Source organism: Ursus americanus, chromosome 1 (assembly GCF_024610735.1).
Source record: "Ursus americanus isolate L20-20 chromosome 1, mUrsAme1.1.p, whole genome shotgun sequence".
Taxonomy (NCBI): domain Eukaryota; kingdom Metazoa; phylum Chordata; class Mammalia; order Carnivora; family Ursidae; genus Ursus; species Ursus americanus.
The window spans coordinates 81,955,781-81,980,352 of record NC_142127.1 but is presented as its reverse complement, the minus strand read 5'-3'; the positions used below and the strand labels follow the sequence as shown (position 1 = coordinate 81,980,352).

Here is a 24,572-nt window from a genome sequence, read left to right as displayed (position 1 = left end):
CAACAGCAGTAGAGGGTTACCTGGCATGGAAGCGGTCACCAGGAGCTTTACCTCACACTGCTCCTTCTTCATGGTCTGTTTAAGATCCTTGAAGAACAGGCCCTCTACATAACCCACCACCTCCCACAGGAAAGTCAGGGTGGCCGAAATGGCGTCCATCCCCCACTCGCAGGGGGTCCGCACGAAGTACATGATTAATCCCACCTAAAAGAACAGAAAGAGGTCACAAAGCCACGATAATTGTGAGCAAACAGTCTCATGTCCTTGGCTTTTCTTTCCTTAGTTAAATATTCTTTTGTGCCTTCATATCCTCCGTTCAACAGTTCCTCTAATACTTTCAATGGCTGTGAGCGAGAGAGGGTGGAACTGGAAAACCAACCAGAACAGGTTGCCATACGGGTTTGTGTAGCATGGAAATGGTGATTTCCCAAGACGAAAGCAGAAAATTGTTTTTCTAAGCTTCAAGTCGCTTCAAGTAACTCAAGTACTGAGGCCACCCCAAATTAATCTCTATGTGATGTTTGCCGAAACAGTATTTGCAGATTGGATTATGTCTAACAGCCTGAACCAATCAACACTGTGCTTGGCTAACGGTGAACTTAACAAATTTTTGTCTGTGTCCCCTAAAATCTTGAAAAGCTCCCTGTCCTTTTGCACATATTTAGGTTGACATTTAAAATGTCTCATCATAAGGTACTTCTTTTGGTTATTAGGGGAATATAGTAAACATTCTCTATATTGAAATAAAAGGCATGGATTGACTGTAATTGGAATGTGTATTTCAATGAATTTTGATGAAAGACGTTTTAAGTACCTTATTCAACAGTGCACAGAAAAATCATGAAGAAATAATGTCAAAGTTTCCCCACCCATGGCTTTATCGATTGTTTCTTGAAAAATTTCTTAATCCTAGAAAACTTTCTAGTTATGTTGAAAGAATCAGCCTATGGTGTCACTACCCTAATCTGCTTTGGTGGTTCTGAAGGCTAACCACCCTGATGAGGACCAAACCTCACCTCTACGAGAAATCTATCAAAGACAGGAAAAGGTGGTAAATCCTATGGGTTTGCTGGGGGTGGAGTGCAAAAAGGTGATCTTAGTAAAGCATGGGGACAGGACCTGTGTTCAGAAAAAACTACTGCTTCTCCTATGGGTTTAAAGTGCCATGATCCATCAGAAATGAGGCTTCCTTAAAACATCAGATTCTTTCTCTGTCTTACACATCTGACAATGCATCTGGTGATGTCTGGGCTGGTCAGGGTGGACCTTTCTTGTGGACAGTAGAGGAATGATGTTTGAGATGGCAGGCATGCTCACGAAGTGTTAGTGTGTATTTGTAAGTTGAGAGTTTGGAGATTTATTCCCTTAAAATTATCTGAGCACCAAATCCCTTTAAAAGTTTTCACATACCCCCCAGATGGGCTCAAACCCCAGGGTGAAGATCACTAGGGGTCAAAGTTAAATAGTCCCTGATAAAATTAGAAGAGATGGGTCAGTGGTCCCAACATGCCCACCATACATATCCTTAAGTCATTAGAAAAAAGAGATATATAATAAGGGTAATGGTTTAAAAAGCACTCTGCCCTTCACTGTTCTGCCATTCTGATTATAAGGCCCTTCTCTAGTCCATTCAAGGCATCCACGTACTTGGGATTTGGGGAAAGACTAGGGTTTAGAGAGAAATGAAAAGTAGGAATTTATATTCATGTAAAACAGGGTTATACAGCAAAGCCAAAGTGTTGCCAGCTCTTTTCTCTTAGCTTGTTAATTACCTAGCTGGGAGGACCTATATCTGCCATTAAGGCTTATTTGGAGTTGACAGGGAAGAGTACAGCAGACAGGAAAAGAAATGTCCATCTTCTTATCCCAGGGCTGAAGGACAATGGACAGCAATGGTCCAGGGACCTAACGGAATGGGGCAGACACACTGAAGGGGCTTTTGCTTCCAGTCTCTTAGGATCTCTGACAGAAGTTCACCTTGGGGCCGGGATGCCACATAAAGATGGTAGGGCACATACTTAACCTGAAGAAGGCCCTGACATTTGGCTTTGATGACCTACCTTTGGATTTTATGTGGTATATACAAGACCAAGAAGTAGCAGAAAGTTTGGCTGGAGAGCTTTCTGGATAGAATTGCCATAGACTGGTGTCACTGAGCATAACACTCTAGCCAGGGGTCTTCCTAAGCTGAAGCCAAACATGCAACCAGAACCTAGAAGGGTGTTTAGCACAAGCAGGAGCTGAGATGAGGTTGTCTCCCAGCAAGCACCTCTGGGAGCCTGTAGACCCCAAGCCATAGCAGCCATGGGCTTTGGCTTCCACCAGCCAGGTGTCTAGCAACCAGCCAGATAAAGAACATTGTCTCACAAAGGGAGGAGCCAGAGCAAACGCTGAACAAGAGACAGAACACTGAACAAATGTAGGAGCGCTGACAATACTGACTCCATTCTTGGCCCTCCATCTTGTTCATGTCCATGCAGTGACTTCCTTTGCTGCTACGTGTCCCAGGCCCCTTGGAGGAGACTGTAGGCCCTGACCAGAATGCCGGAAGGCTTGTTCTGAGCTTCTTTCTGGCACACAGATGGTGCCTCTTTAGATAACTACCCTTAGACCTCACCACCATCCCTTGCTCTATAAAAGCTGAGGATTAAGGTCTGGACTTTGCAGAAAATGGCTGCCCAGCCCTTGGATCAGTGTCTGCCCCATCTTCCCCGTCAGTAAGTTACTCTGAATATGGTTCTGCATGAACAGTATGGAGTGGCTTGCTTCGTTTTTCCATCTTAAAGTGACTTCTCCATCTGGAGGCTATTTTGCTGTCCCTCCTTCACCTTCCAACAACAAAGATCTTTTTTCTTTCCAACCCCACATAGTGTTTGGAGATGAAAGAAGTTGGAAGGGAGGAGAATTCCTAGAGACTAAATATTTTTAGCCAAGAGAGACTGAACATTATCCAAAGTTACTATTTATATGTTTTTATCAGTCTGAACTTAAAACTGGATTGGACACTATTTATATTCTTTCCCTTGTCAACCAGCTGGTGGGCACTCAGGAGGAAAACCAAATCAGTCATAGATGAGAGAAAGGGATTACAAATCTTCTCTGCCCATAGGAGCCGTAGTGTTAAATTTTCCATTCTGCCACAGATGCATGTGGATACCTCTCCTCTTTCCCTACCTGCTAGGAGACTGACAATAGTAAGCGAGAAAGAAGAAGTTCTCCTAACATAGACATTTACGCGGCCATCTGTCTGGATTAAAGCGCAGTTTCAAAGAAGAGGCATCAAGCTAATGGCCCCCAAACTGTATATTCATTTAGGGTATAAGGAGGAGATCCTGAAGAAACTGGTCAATTCTGGAGGGTTCAGGAAGGAGCTGGCAGAATGGTTTAAAGCAAAGATAGTTGCTATGGAAAAATACACTCACAAATGCTTTCCTTCTAAGGCGACATTTACCTCTGTGTGTCTCTGTGTGTGTGTGTGTCTGTGTCTGTGTGTCTGTGTCTGTGTGTCTGTGTGTGTGTCTGTGTCTTTTAAAAGCGAGATAGGAAAAGGGAAAAAAGACTAAATGACATATAAGTTTTCTCAACAGAAAACCAAAATTAAGAACCAACATAAGCGAGTTGTATGTGCCAAAGGAAGACGGAGATGACACTGACATTTACTGAGTGTCCACCACGCGCGGAGTAGTGCGTCAGGAAGCGCTTCCCCATAGGAGCAGTGGCGAGTATCGCTGACCATGATCTACCTTCGATCACATCACTAATGGGAATTTATTGAAAAAAATTCCCTCTGACCTTTCCCTCATGTTGCTGCTTCCTAAGTGGAAATGAACACCTATAACTCACTGGAGGCGAAAACTCACCAAGTAGTTGAAGAGGATGTGCGACGTCTGAGCAGGAAAGTCCCCAATGTTTAAGAGCAGTTTGCGCAGCATGTACATTAACTCATCCTGAAAGAAGAAGAGCGTTTCTGCACCCCCTTCAGCGGCCATGCTGTGGGAAATAAAACTAACTTCTTAAAAAATGGGGGAGGCGCTTACTTTTCCCTCTTGCTGATTTCCATTACGTGCAGCATTTTAATAGAGTGTACGTGCTACTTCTTAAATGGTATTTAAACCAACTATAACACCTTCTCTTAGGAGCTAAACTATGAAATCACTGAGCAGTAGTTAGACAGTTTTTTAAAATAGAAATTTAGACTGTGTCTATAGGTCACAGGCAAATCACAGGAAAGCGATACATTTAGTCAACTCTATTGGCTATGGCTTCCAGGTGTGATGGAAATGTGAGGCAGACCTATCCGGAGAAACCATTAAGCAAGTGTGGTTTAATATACTTCACAGGTCTGCTTCCTAGGTTTTGAGTCAAAGAGGTAAAGCTAAGTCGAGAGAGGATAAATAGAGATGTCTATAATTAACCTTACCTCCAGAAACTAAACTTAATCTTCCAACAAATAGGACCATAACACGAAATGAACATATACTTTTTCATCAGTGTATTTTGCCATTGCTCAGAAAACTACTTTCATTTGGCACAATCTTCTTACAAGTCACCTGCTAGGCTAGATTTTTGTGATTAATGGACCGGAAGGTAGGATTCTAATAATCCTACCTGCATCACAGACTACCAAGCAATCAGAATTCAGGAAATGTACCCATCACTAAAAACACTATACTGAATTTAATCTTTGTCTAAAAGATTGAAAATCTTTCAGTATTTTATGGTCATCACTACTCTTGTACTAAACACATATGGAGACATCAATCAATGGACCAATATGAAAGAAAACAGCAAAGTTTAGTACCGCTCATCATTATCATCACCTAAAGCACCTATTTGCTCTGTGTCAGACATTGACATTCTATGCATAGCGCTGTGAAGCCCACTGTTTGCTTTTAACAGTGTTCACACATATAGCTACACAACGATACTCTAAAGAAAGAGGAATTTACTTGTCTATTGCTGATGGTCAGTTTTTCCAGAAAATGTCGAAGAACTGTTGATGGATCTTCAATTAGACAATTCCATAAGACTTGCTGGGCCACAGCACTCACTTCAGAAGAGAGAGGACATTGAACATTTGTCTTAAATAGAGATAAAATATTAAATAAACTAATCAAACAATTTACTAAGCTTTAATTAGCCTCTCTTTTTTGCCTTAACAAGGTTCTGTGAACTCTCTGTTGAAAGGTAGATATTTGTTCTCTTTGCTGCTTGTTTCTGAACAGTTTCACCTATAAAGAAAAGGTAATGAAAAAGTATAGGACGGTCTTTAGATTTTAGAATTGCTTTTGTAAAGAACACATTTGTGATTTACAATTGTATATCATTTAGCCTTAAAAGAAGGAAATCCTGCCATTTGTGATAATGAATATGGATTTTGAGGGCATTATGTTAAAGGAAATAATTCAAACAGAAAAAGACAAATACTGTATGATCTCACTCACACGTGGAACCTAAAATAAACCAAACTCATAGATACAGAGACCAGACCGATGGTTGCCAGAGGTGGGGTGGGGTAAATGAGTGCAGGTGGTCCAAATGCAAAAACTTCCAATTATAAGCTAAATAAATAAATCCTGGGGCTGTAAAGTACAGCCTGGTGACTACTGTTAACAATACTGCCTTGCGTATTTGAAGGTCCCTAAGAGAGGAGATTTTAAAAGTTCTTATTAAAAGAAAAGAAATTGTTACTACAGGTGGTAATGGGTGTTAACTAAACTTATTGTGGTAACATTCCATAACATACACATATATCAAATTATCATATTGTATGCCTAAAACTAATACAATGCAATATGTCAATAATATTTCAATTTAAAAAGAAGGAAAGAATACATTAGTGAATCTTTGTTTTGGAAATAACCCTAATACTAGGAGTGATGAGTATTTATTAAATTAAAGTAATATTTCAATGTTGGTTGTATGGAGAAATTTCTAAAGTAATCATCTGGTTTTTAGGAAATATATTTTGGTTTAGAATGCATATGAATTACAGATGATCTTTAATTGTTCACCTGAACGCTTTAAATAGTATCCCCCTCGGTGAGATAAAGTAGTTAAGCCAGTCCTAATTAGGCTCCCACTTCTAATGAGGATGCCTTAGGAATAAATAATTATTCCTAATGTGAAGAAAGTGCTTCTTCTTCTTTGGGGAAAATGATTGGGTCAAGACTGCCTCGAAATGCGCAAGCTAGGGAAGCAGGTGGGTAGACCTGAGTGGTGGGTAAGCATTGGAGGATCTTCAATCTAAATGTTTTAATTAGTTTAGTTTCCTAAACTAGAAATATAGTATTTGGTGTGAATTTGTCATTCAGCCTATATTTTAAATAAAGGATACCAATATTTTGCTTCTGAAACCAACCACCCAATTAAAAATATGAACTATATAAATAAATAATATTAACAAGAGATATGTAAATATAAGCTTTAGCTTTCAAGTGTCTTTATAAATAATTAAATTAAAACAGGTGTGGGTTTTTCTTAGGTTGAAATTGATTACAAAGCTATCTTTGTATATTATTTTTATTCTAAGGTATAAGGTAGGGCAATTTAATACGTAAAACATGAAAAATACAGAAAAAGATAGAAAAGTAAGACTGGTAAGTCTACCAATCACAGAAACAACTATAAACATTTTGCGGTATGCCCTTTTATATATGTAAAATATATATTTACATGTATTTTTAAATAATATGCAGAAAATATTCTTTGGTACTCAGTTTTTTACTTAACAATATATAAAGACTTTTAATGTTAATATTCTTCTAGAATGTTATTTTTAACGTAAACAGAATGCTGTCATATGGCGGTACCATGATTAACTAATTGCTTGCTGGACATTTAAACTCTTCTCTAATATTTGTTATTTTAAATAATGTACAATGTGCAGCATCCTATATAGACCCTTATATAGTTCTCATTATTGCCCGAGGAAATAGCTAGAAGTCAGAATCTATGTCAAAGGGCTTTCCTACTTTTAAGGTTTTTGACACATACTGTGAAACTTTGTTCCAGAATGTTTGTATTGAGTTCCAGACTTCCATCAGCAAGGTGTGAGAATTCTTTTTTCTCTGATTCTTTACCAACTATGGCTATTTTCACTGAGAATAATCTTTGCATGGTAGCTGCACTTGTAGCGAGCCGAGCATAACATGCAGAGAAGTTGAATCACTGTGCTGTACACCCGAAACTAATGTAACACAGTTTGTCAACTATATTTAAATAAAAAATAAAATAAAATGAAAAAGTATTTGCACTTTTTTAGATGAAATGTAAAATTTCATTGTTGTCTTAAACAACAATGTTATTTACAGATCTTACTGACCATTGGTCTGTGTATTTATATCCTTTGCCCATTTTTCTATTAGGGTTTAAAACATCATTATTGAGCTCTAAGGCTTTTTAAAATAACAGCATTAAAAATACTAACCTGTTGTCTACCACAAACATTACTCATCTTTACCCCTAGTTTTTCATTTCATTTTGCAACTCTTCTCTTTAGGCAGTATGTCTGGAAAGGTAATCAAGGGGGACAGATGGCATTGGTGGTATCAAGCTAATACCTAAGCTTTTCTAAGGTGGCCAGAATTACTATTTGAGTTTCATGTGGCCAAATAAACGTTATTTGATTCTCTGGTCATCAAAAATACTCCTGCATCCAAGTATTTATTTTAAATGCAATTTCTTGGTCATAAAGGTAGTGGGACAAGGAGATGAAGACAGTGATAATGTTAGTAGAGTGCACTACAAATCTGTAATTGTAATATGTACATAAAACAACTCGACATGTGACCAGTAGTTAATGTCTTCAAGAGCACCCCACTATCCTCCATCAGATAACAACTTAAGCATTTATTAGAGTTACTGATGGTTTTACTAGTTAAAACTATACCTGCTACTCCATCTTCTCGCACCTCGCCATCCTCCATCAGATGAACGATGGGGAGCACTGCTGCACAGATGCATGCTGGGAACACTGCTTGTGGAGGCTGAGGCACATGGTGGTTTGGTGTGTGTTCAGTGGTGTGTTCCTCATCTGAAGAGAGAGACATAATCGGGGTGTTTTTCTCAGTATTGTAATTTGAATGCACAACATTTCCCAGTTCAGAGCTTTCCTATTTAACATTCTTTTGGTTATAGATATCTAGGTGTCTCAGTATCATTTGCTGAAAAGACTATTCTTTCCTTATTGAATTTTCGTGGTACCCTTTTCAAACATGGAATCGACATGAGCATAATGGTTTACTTCTGGTTGTTCAATTCTATTCCATTGATTTACTGTCAATCCTTATGTCAATACCGCATAATATTGATTACTGCCACCTTGCAGTAAGTTTTGAAATTGGGAAATGTGAGTCTTCCAGCTTTGTTCTTCATTTCCAAGATAATTTTGACTATTCAACTATGTGGAGCAGTCAAACTTTTTGGTGGAATGTAAAATGACACAGTTACTTTTGAAAGTAGCTTGGCAGTTTACCTCACAAAACTTGTATGTAACCGTTCATAGTAGTATAATTTAGAATAGCCAAAAAGTGGAAACCACCTAAATGTCCACTAACTGGTGAATTAATAAACAATGTGGTATAGCCATAAAATGGAACATTATCTGGTAATGAAGAACTGATACATGAGACCACATGATGAACCTTGAAAATATGCCGAATGAAAGCATCCAGTCACAAAAGGCCACATATTGTATGGCTCCATTTATATGAAATGTACAGAGTAAGCAAATTCACAGAAATAGAAGATAGATTATTTCTTGCCACGGGTTGGAGAAAGTGTGGATGAGGAACGACTGGTAATGGGTATAAAATCTCTTTCTGGGATGATGAAAATATTCTAAAATATTTACGGTTAGAGGTGCTAACCATTGCATAATGGTTGCATAGTATTGCATAATGACAATGCATTGTATAATTCAAAAGAGTGAGTTTTATGGTACATGAATCATACCTCAATAAAATTATATCTGTTATAAAAAATATAAATGAGTTTTTGGCCCAATCCCTGTAAATTGTGATTAATTAGCATTGGTCATTTTTGAAGTTCCCAAGGATTATGCAGCCAAGGGTTGAGAACCACTGGTTTCTGTACAACTTTTTAATGACTTTATAAATCAGTGATGAAATCTGTATAATCATGAAGCAGTGAGTCCCAGATAGTTATTCATGATTAGAGAAAACATATTTTTTAAATTCTTGGAACTGAAGGGTATCAGGTCTCCCCCCACCACCTCCGGAATCAGATTTCATTACAGGAGTAGCATGAACTCTGGTCTTCCTTTGATTGTTAAATTATTCCACAACAGCATCCTAAAGCATCCTACTGGGTCCTGGCAGCTCATTGGAATCTCCACCCCAAGTAGACTGTAAAAATACTGATGTGTGGGTCCCATTCTTAGGAATATTGATTTGGTCCTGGGTGTGGCCTCAGTATTTTTTTTAAAGCTCCTCACTTGATTGTAATGTGTAGCCAAGATTGAAAACCCTCAGCAATATGATTATTTGCAATGTAATTAAAATAGAGCCAATTTATAAAGGACAATTGCTGGGTAAAAAAAAAAAAATTAGGGTACCACTCAATCTAATATTTATTTTTTGAACTTCAGGTCCTGAAACAAGTTATTTAATGAAGATGGTGAAGTGTAGTAAGAATACTAACTGGAAAATGTTTCAAAACACACACGAGTCATGAGGAATAAATAACACATTTCTAAGAGGACACACCTTCAGCACTAACAGCTGAACGCACAGACCAGACTGACCCTCGGCGGAAGGAGTAATTCCGGTGGGAAGTACTGGAGGTACAGGACGGACTCACAGACAGTCGACGGGATGCCAGATTGGCGACTTCTTCTACTGGCAAAGAAAACGGGGAACGTGACCTTTGGTTTTGTAATAAAGTTGTCATCATCACAAGTGTATACTGCTCTCAGAGCATAAGGCTTAAGTAATTTCAAGTGTACTCACGAATGGAAAAAAAAAATCTTTTAGAAACACAGAAAATTCCTCCCATAGATTCCACAAAAGCAGGGCAGAGAATCCCTGAATTAGAATGTTTCATAAATTATTCCTGATGCCAACCAACAAATTGGCTGCATTTGTGAAGGTTGATAGTTAATGGACTAACCCCATTTTTAATGATGAAAGACTGATTGCATTTACTTTAACATACACTCTGGATTTAGCTGTTCTCTGAATCATAATCACTGCTTGGTCCATTATCATATTGGTTCATTCAATGTGATTTAATGATGAAAGACTGATTGCATTTAATTTAACATACACTCTGGATTTAGCTGTTTTCTGAATCATAATCACTGCTTGGTCCATTATCATATTGGTTCATTCAATGTGACTAACTCCCTCCTCTAGAAACAGGCCAACTCTAAAAATGAAGAACATAACACCTTTCCTCTTTCTTTTGCTAATGTCAGGAGGTGAGAGAGAGAGGGTGAATATCATCTCATGTCACATAAATTTGTCAACGTTTTTTTCAAAGTCAGTCCTTTCTGCTTCCTGTGACTTAACCTCCCCTCCCCCGGAAGTCCCATGTGTAGGGGGCACCTTCTTCTTCTGGCTCTGAGTTGGGCGTGCAGGTGGGCTCATAGCAAGCCTCCTGGGTGATGGGGATGGCGGTGATGAGGCTGGCTTCTCTACCAAGACGTTTCTTCTCTTCTTCCTGTTGCAAGTTCTTTAAGATGTGTTCTGCTCTCTGATGGGAGCGGGACACAGCCCGGGCTGAAAAGGATTTCTATGGAGACATGAAGACCAATTTATTTTATAGAAACTGTTCTGCAAGGACACAGCCAAAAAGAGTGTTCCCATAGAATTACACAAATGTGGCACTGTCCCCAGAAAGTGGAAGAGCACCCACGATCTAGTTTCATGGCCATTTGTTTGTTTTTCTACCAGGTTTCCAGGTTGTGTATAACTAAGCTATTCATTTTCATCCAATCAGAATAATTCTCCAAGAATATCTGTAAGTTTTGGGATTTCACCTTTAGAATTTGGGGTGATATCAATGATCCACTCTTTAAACATTCAAATCAAATAAAATATTTTAATACTCTATTCCTTTCTACAACTTTTTGAAATGGTTTTAAATGAAGGATATTTATTTCATAAGGTTAATAAAAGGGAAAGAACCACGGAAAGGAGGAGGAATGGGATCTCTCACATAAACCAACTAGTTATATGATTTATTTCATTTTTGTATCTCAAGTATCTACCACACTGTAAATAATTACTGTAGGTAAATACAGTGGCACACTGCAAATACTTAATATTTGTAGAAACAAAGTTAGCGAGTAGAAATGATGAGTATTGATAGTGTTACTAAGGTTGAATACAGGACTTTTACGTAAGACTAAACGTTTTCTATGTTGAATGGCACAGGAGCAATTAAGGGCATTAGATGGGCCACATGGCAATTTATTTGCCAGCCAAGGGTTAAGCTGATTTTTTATATTAAGGTAAGGTAAGAACTATGGAATGAGAGAAAGAAAACTGGATATAGAATCAGGGGTCTTGGCTTCAAATTCCTTACGAACTTGGGATAGAGAATGTACTTGGCTCAAATGAATCCACTGTCTGTACAGGAGACAAATCAAAGATCCTTATATCAGTGATTCAGAGGCTGGATTTACTGTATAAACATTTTCATGGGTAAAGAGCTCGAACAGTTCTCCAAAGAAAACTACAATGCCTAGCAAATGTGCCACGTGCAAAAATGTTCAACCTAACTTCATACATCCAAGGGACTTTTTAAATAATTGTGAATAAAAAAGCAAATAACTTTGTTTTTTACCACTCAAAGTGGCATTAAAAAAATAATACTAAGTAACCTGAATAAAGATGATACACTTTCCTGTTCTATTATATATGCGTAAAATAGTAAAATCTTCTTGGGTCTATTTTGGGTGGTGTATCAAAAATCTTTAATATTTATATACCGATAGCCCTAAATCCCATGGGAATTTGTGCAAGAAAATAGTCATGGATTTGTGTCAAAGAACATATCTATGTCCTTTTCCTTTTATTGATTTTCCATATTTTCTACATTACTCCTGTAATTCAGAAAATTCAACAGGTGAAAAAGGCATATTTTACACTCATTTTTTTTGCAAAAGGCACATATTCTTGGTTCTTGCCTATGAATGGACAGTGTTCTAAACTTGTTTATGAATTATATTACATGCAGCACTGAGATATTAGAGTACACAAGACCTGAGGTCTCCGAGTGATATTTGTGATGGCGATACTAATGGTCAACAAAATGAAGAACAGACCAACGTGCAAACAAGGAAATAAGAGCTGCCAGCTCAGTTCTTTTGCTTATTCATCCAGGGTCAATCTCATGACCTTTTGGGTGGCTTAGGTATTACAGGTTAGATGAATATGTTTGTTCTATAATAACTAGAGACAAAAGTGCTACCCTTGACCATGAAATCAGTGGCTAATGTTTCTAACAGTTGTAAAAGGTGGTTGCCACTGTGATCATAAAACAAAACTGTGTCGGCTTGGAGGCCTGCAAATGCTCACTACCGGATATTAGTTCCTTCTAGTCTATTCACAAGAACAAAGACCTTTCATGGCTGATTTTCTGTGTTGTGATGACATTCTTATGACAAGAATGAACAAATTGTCTCATGCACTCACTGTCCTTCACTCTTACATGGACACCGTGGAGCCTGAAGAGATGAGAAAGAAAGTGCCTGTTACTCACAGACTGGTCTTCATTAATGGGGTCCTGGACACTCCCGCTGCACTGAGGGACCCAAGGAGGGTCAAACATTGGGACAGATGGCATTCCAAGCACTGGTGAGGGCAGGGTGAAGTTTATACTGGGAGGCGGGATCTGTTAGTTGATATCAGAAGAATGAGGTAAGATGGAAAATAAGCTAGAATGAGTCGGAAGTATAATTATGAAATCATCTTATAGAGCACATGATGTTACAGAGCAAAGGATGAACATCTCCGGGTCTCAGTTTACTCGTTAAATAAATGAAGGGTTTCAACTATGTGATCTCTGTGTTAATTACCCCATCCTCCAAAAATATCTATACGTATAAATATAGCAAAGTATCTGAAAGATTATACCCCAATCTTTTATGGGCATACCTCTGGGGATGGGAGTGGGGTCTTGAGGTTTACAGAACTTGATTTTCTTACTCTACCATTCTTCTGTATTTCAATATTTTTTAAAGCAAGAACTCAATCATATATGAGTTAGGTTTTCTTATATAATCACAGAGAAAAAAAAAAAAAAGAAGAAGAAGCATCTCTTGGGCCCTACACCATAGATTTGAGGTTCAAGGATTTACACAAGCCTTGGGTCAGGTTTGCGAAACTAATTCCTATGATGGAAATACCCCTCACCTTAAAAATCTGCTGTGCTCCTTCCTCCATCCGGGGCCAGACCTGGTAGCGAAACCTCCAGAGTGTGTGGAACTTGAGAACGGCGTTCAGCCTCTGCACGGTCTCTGGGTGGTGGAACTCAGACATCAACATGTCAGACACAGCCTCAGGGACTTTCACCGCACACAGCAGGAACATGGCAGCTAGAGACAGCCAACAGTTCATTAGCTACACATCTTTTAATTTTGCTTGGTCCCTGGGGATGGGGAGAAGCAGGGAGCTGTTCTTGTCTCCTGAAAATGACTCCTGAGCTAAGGGAGCCAGGCCACCAGCACTGGTGAAAGCAAATCTTATTTCAGCCACGGAAAACCAAACATGATCCTTTGTGCCATCCACAGTCTTCCAATATCTGGTGAGGGCAGCGACAGCATGGTATTTCCGTAGAATACCTCATTCCAAGCAAATCTTCCTTTGGCTCACAGTGAAAAGTGAACGTGAGAGGAAGCAAAGGAAAAAAGGAAATGATATACTGAAATATCCTTTTTAGGAAATGATAAGAATCATGTCATGGTAATCCTGGCATGGTACATAAAAATGTCCATTAAAAACTGTCCCAGTTACATTATATTAAAAATAAAATCCATATTGTAGACTGTTTTAGAAACCTTCACCCTTCTGAGAAGAAGAGATCGAGAAGCCGCAAGAGATTTCATGAATCATAATACCATTGCTGTTTTTTAATTTCGGGAAAAGTCAAATATCAATAAGAGAAAGGTCAAGTGCCACAATAAGTTACAAAGTTCATGAATAACGGGGCAGAAAAATACACTCTGTGGCATAGATGGACAAGCCAGTGTCCATCATAAAAACACAATTTAAAATCTCTTGTAATTTTTCCTGGATCATCAAAACATACTCAGACAACTGTGTTAGGACAGCTGGGGCTGAGTGCCAGCTCTGAAGCCTCTCTGCCCCGTGCTCGCGGGAGAGCCTCTCCATCTCTCTCAGCCTCCGTTTCCTTAGGAGCAGAATGTCAATGACAACGACGACGACGATGATGATGATACCCGCCTCCAAATTTGTTGTTAGAAGAAGATAAAATGTTGTGTGAGAAAGAGCTCTGTGACGTGAAAACTACTACACGCTTCTAACGCGTGTCTCATTTTCTCCAGGCAATGGGATGTATGGGAGGGACATCTACGTGTGCAGTCAGAAGAGCCGGGTTTGGTGTCCTGGCCCCGCTGCTTCGGATCTGTGTGCCCTCGGATAAGTCCCTTCAACCCTCTGAGTTGCAGCTTGCTCACGTATAAGACGGTCATTATCAGGATCAAGTAAGACCACGCATGTGCTATACGGTTCTAGAAGAAATGTTAGCTCTTGTGACCGTTAGTGTTTGATGATCCTTTTCTTTATCCCACTAGTTCCTTAAATTTCCACTCTTTCTCTTTTCTTTACTTTTCTTTAAAGCATGCTCTACTCGGTCTCAATTTTTAAACACGACGGTCTCTCTTTATATCATTGCAAGTTGAAGTTCTATCTACCGCAATCCCTGCACCGAAGCGGTTTTCTTGTAATGCTCACGAATCAGTAGATCCAGCGGTACTTTTTTATTTTAAGATTTTGTTTATTTATTAGAGGGAGAGAGAGAGACAGAGGGAGAGGGAAAAGCAGGCTTCCTGCTGAGCAGGGAGCTGGACATGATACTCCACCCCGGACCCTGGGATCATGACCTGAGCCCAAAGCAGACGCTGGCTTAACCCACTGAGCCCCCCAGGCGCCCCCCAGTGGTACTTTTTATAGCATTTGCTTCCTTTTAGTTTTTAACACTTTCATGACCATGTCCCTGAAGAGCTGTTTTTGGCTTGCACGGTTTGAGGTTGAGTTCTACTTTTCTGGTCATTTTCCGGGGTTTGCTGCTGGCCGCGCCTCTTCCCGTCCTCTGAAGGTAGAGAAGGCCAATGGCTTAGTGCCCATCTTTCTGCTCTTTGTTCTACAGGTTCTTTGCCCCGGAAATCCCATCCGCGCTCACTGCTTCAGCTGCCACAAAGATCAGATTTTTTCCCCCAAGCTTATCTCACCTTTGCCCTTTTCTCCTTAGCTTTAACGTCACGTCACCAACTATGCGTCTCCCGACTATCTAAAAGCGGACTGCTTTACTCGTTGCTGCCATATTCCATGTATACACTATAGACAACACTACTCTTTTTTCTGGAACCCATGAGTGGTTTTCCACAGTTCAATGAAAAGTCCATACTCCTATGAGTGTCATTCAAGAGCTGTTAAAATCTGAGTCCCATTTACTTGTCTAATAGCATGGACTGGGGACCCCTCTACAAAAGCCACCCCAGTCTTGATTCCTCCTCAGTCTTTCCAAATAAGCCCCGTGCATTTCCATACCCCATGTGGCTTTGCATACACCACCCTCTTCCTTCCCCCTTTCCTTAAAGCCCAGGCTACCTGTTCATATCTTCCATGGAAGTTTCCATGGCTGTCTCACATTTGAGGAGCATGCCCTTCCCTGTACTCTCTCTCAGAAACATGTGGTAGAGAAGAAAAATCCAAGCTTTAATGCAAACAAAATTATTTTACAAGGACGTTTGTTGCAGTGTAGTATAAAAAGCTGTAAGAAACCGAAATTTCCATCAGTAGTCCAGGTTAAATAAATTGTTATGACCATCCAGTGAAATATTTGGTGGGCATTAAAAAGAACGAGGTGAATCTTTTAGCTAATGCTAAAAAATGGTCTCCTAGGGAATGCTTCTAACCACTTCTCATTGGGGGCTGCCCAATTTGAATTGATTTTTGCTCAAATAAACTCTTCATATTTTTAGGATATCTCAGTTTATCTTTGAACAGTTCTCATGTCAGAAGAGGGAACCGAAGGAGACCCCGATGGCCCCCAGCAATGTACAGCCAGGCACAGGTATCTGTGGAGCCCTTGACATTGCAGACTTTAACTTCGTCTCCTTTTTTTTTTTTTTTTTTTTCTGAGAGAGAAGAGAGAAGGAGCCGGGGAGAAGCAGAGGGAGAGGGGGACAGAATCTTAAGCTGGGCATGGAGCCCAACACTGAGCTGGATCTCACGACCCTGACATCACGACCTAAGCTGAAATGAAGAATCAGATGCTTAACTGACTAAGCAACCCAGGCGCCCCAGCATTTCTTTTTCCATACTGGGTCTGAAAACCAGCCAGAAGTAGACTGGGTCAAACTGGTTTCGGAGGACTGATTCAAATTTAGAAACTGGGCTGGGTCTGAGGTCAGACTGGGTCTACTCTAAACCAGACTGGTCCAGTATGAGGCCTCAGGTGAATAAAATTTTGCTCTAAGGCTGAACAAGTAGGTTCACCTTACCGAAGGTCATCTTGAATGACAGTGGCCACAGTGGATAACTTTTAACCATTTAGAGAAGCTTATTCATTTATGATGTGCCCTCGAGAGAAAGCAGTCTCAGCCAGGCACTCACTCTATTTGCTGTTGGGGGTGGCTCTGGATTTTGGAAGGGAAATATCTTTTGCATCATCTTTGCCCCCTCATGTGTCCATGGGGTTCAATACTGCCAGAATATTTACTGTTTGTCCCAGATGAAACCTGACAAGTTATTCAAAAGGATGTTTTTAAAGTAGCTCTACAGTCAGAAGTTGGCCAAATTGAAAAGGGATATTCAGAGCCTGATGAACTTTTGTTTTTAATGCCTCCTCTCCTAAGTCAAACTGAAACTATGTGCCCAGAGGGGAAGTAATATATTCTGAAGCCACTGAGGAAGGATTTAACTGAAACATTCCAAAGAAACAGCTGTAATTCTAGAACCTAGGAATCTTTTGATTTCCATCTTAGTTGAACATCTTCTCCCGGATATGAAGAAGCAATTTGAGGATAATGTAGTTGGATGGCTGGGTAAGCATCTTGACATTTAAATTACATCCCGGTTCTTTGAGGAATTACCAACTGTACTTGTCTAACAAATCGAGTCTTTACGAAAACAGAAATGCAGCCCGAGAAACAATTCAAAGCCGGACTACCCTTTTTACCAATCTCCAAATCCCTATTCATCTGAAAAGGCTTTCAGATATTGTAAAAAATGTGGATATAGGAACAAAAGCCCTTCTTGAAGATATTTACATCCTTTCTCTGTGCCTTTGAGATGTAAATATTGTATCTGGTCTTCCCCAGGAACCCAGAACCATCTTTTGAAATGCAAACTTCAGGGAGGTAATTCTTATCAGGAAAGTATGTAATGGACCACTCCTCAAGACCCCAGCCTTTCTGCCCCAGGGTCCTGTTCCCGTGCTTTAATAAAACCACCTTTTTGCACCAAAGATGCCTCAACAATTCTTCCTTGGTGTTGGCTTCGAACCCTAATGTCTTTCCTACACCAATGTGATCTAGAATAATCTTTGATAAATAAAAACTAGTTTAAGTTAATTGATTTACATTAAACAATACTATCTTTAAAGTTATCAGCATTAAATATAATACTGTTATTCTAATAGGTTTACTAAAAGTCAAAAGAACTCTTGTTATCTCTTGTAGAATTTATCAGCAAGATAACTTAAAATGATGATTAGCTGTTCACTGTCTTAAGAAATTTTCATGGGTAAACATAATTGTTAAGAATTAAGTAGATGTAAGGTTTACTATGAGGAAGAATATACTTCTAGAAATTGTGAAATGTATTCATAAATTTGCCAATCCACAGAACGCTACTATAACAGTCCACAATTGCTTACTTCTTAGTTTCACTAGGAATAAAGGATTCTAAGAGTTAAAAGCCCCAATCAATATATGTAATTAGAACTACTTAGAAAAAGTAAGGATGAGAAACAGGTAAGAAAAGTAAAATGACCTATTGTTCCAGAATGAGGCAGATTTAAAAAGGTAGAACAAAATCTGTATGGGTATGAAAAAAAACCGTAGAAATTTGTAGAAAAGGAATCTTGGAAAATAAATTTTACATGTGGTTAAACTGACTAAGGCTGGAACGGATGTATTTAAGTTTTTAAAAAATGAGTTTTAATATTAAAAACACACTGGTAAAAAAGTTAGAATTTGGTTTTGTCTCAGCTGAAAAACCAAACTTTTCTTGGACTATCGGTCTGCTTTTCATAAAAGATTGTGAAAAGTGTTTTTTTTTTTTTTTTTTACCTTTTGGGTAATCTACCTGGCAAGCAAAGGTTTTGTGTCTTACCAGAATAATTTACTGTGTTTCATGTTGTCTTTATCAGTTCTTTGATCACTTAAAAAAACCCAATTTTTTTTTTTTTTTTTTTTGAGATTGAGGAGAGAGAGGAAGGGGGTGGGGAGAGGGAGAGAGGGAATCTTAAATAGGCCCCCCACGCAGTGCAGAGCCCTCATGGGGCTCCAAGTCAGGACCCTGAGATCATGACCTGAGCTAAAATCAAGTCAGACTCTTAATCCGCTGAGCCACCCAGGTGCCCCTGTTTTTGCCTTTAAAATCTATTGTGGCTTTAGTTAAATAAGTATTTTTTCATAGTGATCTGAGATCGTATTTACTCAAATGCTCAAACCTTTTGACATCTTGGCAAGTTCCCCAAATCAAATTCTAAATGAAGTCTCTTTGATTTTAAAGTGACTGAGTTTTCCCAGAGGTTCCCTAGAAAACCTCAAAGAATTTGTCTCTCACCTTGCAAGAGAGATGTTAAACTAGGTTTATTTGGTATGTTAAATTATGTGGAAGAACCATCAAGTAAGCATTGACAATAAACTTCCAAAGTTGTAGGTGTGTGGAAATAAATTACTAATACAGGTATTCCAGAAATTGTTCCTATTTTCTACGAAGTTGTCAATACTCTCATCCAATTATTATCCTAAATTATTGTGTACCACAGACATAACTGTATTTCTTTATCAAATGAACTCTCATTAGATCTTCAATTACAGCTACTTTTTTAAAGCTCTTTTTGTCATGGGGCGCCTGGGTGGCACAGCGGTTAAGCGTCTGCCTTCCGCTCAGGGCGTGATCCTGGCGTTATGAGATCGAGCCCCACATCAGGCTCCTCCGCTATGAGCCTCCTTCTTCCTCTCCCACTCCCCCTGCTTGTGTTCCCTCTCTCGCTGGCTGTCTCTATCTCTGTCAAATAAATAAATAAAATCTTTAAAAAAAAAAAAAAAAGCTCTTTTTGTCATTTACAGATAGTTACTGTTTTACTCTGATGCTTTTACAAAAGTGCTTCTTCTTCAGAAAGATTCATGGTAAAATCATAAAATTGAACTGGTTAAGAATTTCCAGAACTACTGGAAAAAACGATTCAAGTAGAACAAGAATTAATGATACGAGATTGAGTGGACTGATGAGGGTAATTATAATTCTTTTAACCCTTTTTCTTTGAAACATTGCTGGTTCCTTAATGTTTTATTTTTGCAGATTTAAGGGAATGTTTTTTCTCTTTTCTCTTAAGCTATCTATGGCTTACAGTAATTTTATAAAGTATATTGCTATAAATAAAATGGAAACATTTACTTTTTCTCCTTACCTGATTCCTCCAGAACTCAGAAACTCATTGAGTATTCTTATTTTCATGACAATATAATTATTTGTATAAGTTCAATAAGAACCTGTTTTCATATAATAGGGCACAACTGGAAACATTGGTTTTACTACCAAGACTTTGACTGGAATGTTGTATTTGAGAAGATGCATAAAGTCAGATATGACCAGACAGTTTTAAGAGACTAAGGTTGACTTTGCGGAGCCAATAAAAACTCACTGGAAAAACTGGCCTGGTATCTTGCTTACAGGATTCCCTGCAGCCTTACCAGGTGCTTAAGGAAGGCCATTTCCTGGAAGGCCCAGGAAACTCAAGATATCCTGGGCGTGGGGCACCTGGGTGGCGCAGTCGTTGGGTGTCTGCCTTCAGCTCAGGGCGTGATCCCAGCGTTCTGGGATCGAGCCCCACATCAGGCTCCTCCGCTGGGAGCCTGCTTCTTCCTCTCCCACTCCCCCTGCCTGTGTTCCCTCTCTTGCTGGCTGTCTCCCTCTCTGTCAAATAAATAAAATCTTAAAAAAAAAAAAAAAGATATCCTGGGCACCTCAAGAAAAGCCAAATCTATAGGTATTCCAGGCGCAGTCTGATGGTGAGTTCTTCACTTGGCTTCTTCACCTGGAGAGGTTTTTAAAAGTCCAATCTAAGATTCCTTATAAAAAGTTCCAGCAAAACAGATTTGAAAAAAGCCTAAAGGATCGCTCTTTCCACTGTACTTATATAAACAATCAGGCCACGTTTAATGAGACTAGACTTATTTTTCCAAGCAAATCAACCTTCCTGTGATTATCTTTGATAGAAATGAAGGTGAGTGTAGAGAAAAAATTGTGTTTCAGTAAAAGATTGTTAACACTCATGGATACCAGATTCTAGTCCTGTTCATTATTTTTGACGTTCTGTTATTTAGCTGTACACCAAACCGGATCGGGAATTCTTTTAGTTTCCTCAAATAATCTGGCTACAACTCCCCAGACTAATGTTTCCCACCTTCTGACTTGGAATCACTAAGAACAAAGACTGCCCTTGAATGTCCTTGGAAGGGACCACACCAGCTCCTCCTTACTACCCAGATGGCAGCCAAACTCCAGGCACTTGAATGGTGGGTCTACATCCCTCATTAAAAAGAGATCCTCTAAACTCTTAGAACTGCACGCCAGCTGGAGATCTAAAATTAAAATTGACTCGGGAAGTTCCTCCTCAGATGCAGATGGCATCTTGGGGACAGCTCTCCCAAGATCACAGAGCAAAGTCATCATCTCCAATATTCCAGCTTTATTCCTGTTGCCTTTTTGCTACTCGTTTTTTCTCTTTGTTAATGAACAGGAGAGACAGTGCTCCTTAACTCTGCCAACTATGGCTGGATCTCCGGCTAAGGCTGTAGTTGTACAACAAAATCTCTGTATTTTCTTGCTCACTGGGTTTTAGATAATAGAATTGCTTACTTCTCGGCTGAACACAGACATGCTGTGCGATAGTAAAATACTCCTTGCTGCACCTGGATCAAAACCTCTGGTACTGCAGCAAATACAAGAAATTAACAAATAAGCCACTTGGCTAGACCAGGTACATTCTTTGACTTATTTGATACTAACTGGTTTGGTTCATAGGGAGTCTGGCTGAGAAGCATCCTTCAGTCTCTTGGCATTATGTTCCTAATGGTTCTCATTGTGGTCTCCCTGGTGTGTTACGTTCTCTCAGTGATTTTAATGCATGTTCACAGCCATCGACCATATATTACGTGGTCTCACAGTGCTTGGAGAAGCAGAAAGAAGACGGATGATGAGATGAACAGCAAAAACAATTGTTTGAAGGATCTGACATCATAACCTATGAGTTTCACAATAAGACAAGAGCAAGTAACCCCTATCTGACTGAGGGGCACTAGGACCAAATTTTTAGTCAATCTGTCATGTATGAGAGGATGACTGAAAGGGGGTAATTGTTAAATTAATCAAATAAGGAGACCATTAGCATAATGTGGCTCTAATCTTGTGGTGACCTATGGAAGGAAGCAAAATCTAAGCTTGTACATGCCTCAAGGTCACAAATCATAATGCTAGGGACAACCGATCACAAACAGCCAACCAGGCTTTTAGCTGCAGTCGTCAGTAACTGTCTTCCTCTGCTTCTGCCCTTTTTCTATAAAAGCCTCTCTCTGAGCTCCTATTGGTGGAGTGCTTCTAAACACTCCTAGTTTGGTGCTGCCTGATTTGGATAGATTTTTCTTCACTCTTAAAAAAAGCTTCTAGATATAAAAGAAAACTGCAAAGTTCAAAAGTCTTTATGGTATGTCCTATCTGTGTGAAAAAGGAAACAACAATACACTGGTACTTAGATATACGTGCATAGTGTACCCTAGAAGGACTCCTGAAAAACTTAAAGTTGTCACAGAGAGTGACTAAGAGTCATGGGAAAGAGAAAATACTTTTAGCTTCACATACTTCTGTATTTGAATTTTTACCATGTACATTTTGCAATTAAACCGAATCTGTATGACTAAAAGAGTACGTACAAGAAGTGGAAAAAGGTGAAGAACCCCCATTTTTCATGTACCTTTGTACTAGCTACGTGGCTTTGGATAGGTCACCTAAATTTCAAGAAATTTGCTTTAATATTGTAATTTGGACGTAAAATATTACTTGTGTAAGATTTAATAAAGTTAATCATGGTGGTTCATGGTAAATCTGGGAAATCACAACACACAAAAAGAATTTCTCTTTTGTGAAATACAGTGAAAATGTAGGTCCCGGGGAAAACCATTTTTTATAATTTGGCAAAACCCTTGGAGAGATGTACTCTCTTGTGCAGACTATGGGATCAAAGTAAAAGGTATGCTTAGCACTTTAGCCTCCTCCCTAGAGCGCACAGTTCTGTCTGAAGTTCTAGCAATTGCTTTCGATCTGACCTGGGAGGGAAAGGGAATGGATATGCTTCTTTCTTAAGTGCTGGGATGAGTGACGGCCAGGGTCGTGGGTGATCTTTCTTTACCTGCCGCGCCTGCCATGTGCTCGTCCATGCTCAGCAGGAGCTCCCAGGCGGCTGGCTGGATGTCTCCGTACATCTCTTCTGTGAGGATTGGCGCTGCCTTGATGAGCAGAGATAAAGGAGCAGGCGACAGGCTCATCACCTGGGAAGAGATGGAAATCACATCCTAAAATCTTGGAAGCTGCTGATGGCTATACTCCTCTTGAAACCCAAGTACCGCTTCCCTTCCCGGCTTCCCTTTAATGACCTTAAAATATTTTCTAAAATGATAGCGTATCTATCATGGCGTATCTACCTGGCATGGCGTGTGATAAACTTTAGACCTCAGTTGGTGTGTAACTACAAAAGATACACTAATTTTGTGATGCTCTCACCACAAAAAGTATTTTGCAGCCGCCTAAGGAATAAAGTGTAGAATAAGCTCCGTGAGAAAAGAAAGACTCCGGCCAGTAGATCTTTGTGTTAAAAGTCCTGGTGGACTTTCAAAGCGTCCTGTGTTCCTTGCTGTTAGGAAGTGATGTCCACGGGAGGCAATGAGCAGCCTCTAATTTATAAAGGAGCTCCATTCAGAAAGTTAGTTGTCTGGGGCGCCTGGGTGGCACAGCGGTTAAGCGTCTGCCTTCGGCTCAGGGCGTGATCCCGGCGTGATGGGATCGAGCCCCACATCAGGCTCTTCTGCTATGAGCCTGCTTCTTCCTCTCCCACTCCCCCTGCTTGTGTTCCCTCTCTCGCTGGCTGTCTCTATCTCTGTCAAATAAATAAATAAAATCTTAAAAAAAAAAAAAAAGTTAGTTTTCTAAGCCAGTAAACTTGGGTGACCTTTGCCCTTTGAAACATTGTATATTGTGGATATTGCCCTAGATTAGGCCACAAAAATCCTATTTAATCCATTATTTCAGATACTCTATTTTTTAAAGATTTTATTTATTTATTTTAGAGAGAGAGCGAGAGCACAAGCGTGAGCAGGGGGAAGGGCAGAAGAAGAGGGAGAGAAAGAATCGCAGACTCGCCACTGAGCGCAGAGACTGATCCCACGACCCTGAGATCACTACCTGAGCCAAAACTAAGAGTCTGACGCTCAACCACGGAGCCACCCAGGTGTCCCCATTGTTTCAGATAATTCAGGTGTAGGTTGTGGACGGTCTAGGTCTTTAATCATTTTAACAACTTTTCAGAAAGGGCATCTGGGTGGCACAGTCGGTTAAGTGACGGATTCTTGGTTCAGCTCAGGTCGCGATCTCATGGTCCTGAGATGAAGCCCCCCACTGGGCTCTGTGTGGACTCTGCTTGAGATTCTCTCCCTCTGCCCCTCCTGCTTGTGCACGCGCGCGCACTCTCTCTCTCTCTCTCCAATAAAGAAATAAATCTTTAAAGAAAAAAAAGCTTTCCAGAAAAACAAGTTGTTTTTCACCCCCTCCCTCTACACCCTGGGGAATACGTGTAATGATTTAAACCTTAGAATGTAATAATATAACAATGCGTCAAGCACTAGATAAGTAGATAAGTGTACTATCTCTTTAATCCATGCAATAATCCTTTGAAATGGGCCTCAGCGTTATAATCCCCGTCTTATTTATGTATGAGGCAGCTAAGATCAAGAGAAATTAAGCAACTTGCCCAAGGTCCCAGAGCCACAGCGGTAGCTGTGGGATTTGAACCCAGAAAATCACACCGTAAGAGTGGAGAGCATCGCCACCTCAGGCTGGTGGGGGATTGGCTCCATG

At 39.7% G+C, this 24,572-nt stretch overlaps 1 protein-coding gene across 1 annotated transcript in view; it reads right to left on the bottom strand.

The window, feature by feature from the left end:
- Positions 1–24,572, bottom strand: part of UNC80 (unc-80 subunit of NALCN channel complex) — a 211,302-nt gene that overhangs the window by 61,525 nt on the left and 125,205 nt on the right. Inside the window, exons 31-39 of the mRNA XM_087857241.1 lie at positions 22,852–22,990; positions 13,383–13,564; positions 12,730–12,861; positions 10,569–10,755; positions 9,729–9,860; positions 7,892–8,035; positions 4,950–5,050; positions 3,861–3,947; positions 21–204 (exon numbers count right to left, since the gene is read on the bottom strand). Of these exons, the coding sequence (XP_087713367.1) occupies positions 21–204; positions 3,861–3,947; positions 4,950–5,050; positions 7,892–8,035; positions 9,729–9,860; positions 10,569–10,755; positions 12,730–12,861; positions 13,383–13,564; positions 22,852–22,990 (1,288 nt within the window). The remainder of the gene's footprint in view (positions 1–20; positions 205–3,860; positions 3,948–4,949; positions 5,051–7,891; positions 8,036–9,728; positions 9,861–10,568; positions 10,756–12,729; positions 12,862–13,382; positions 13,565–22,851; positions 22,991–24,572) is intronic.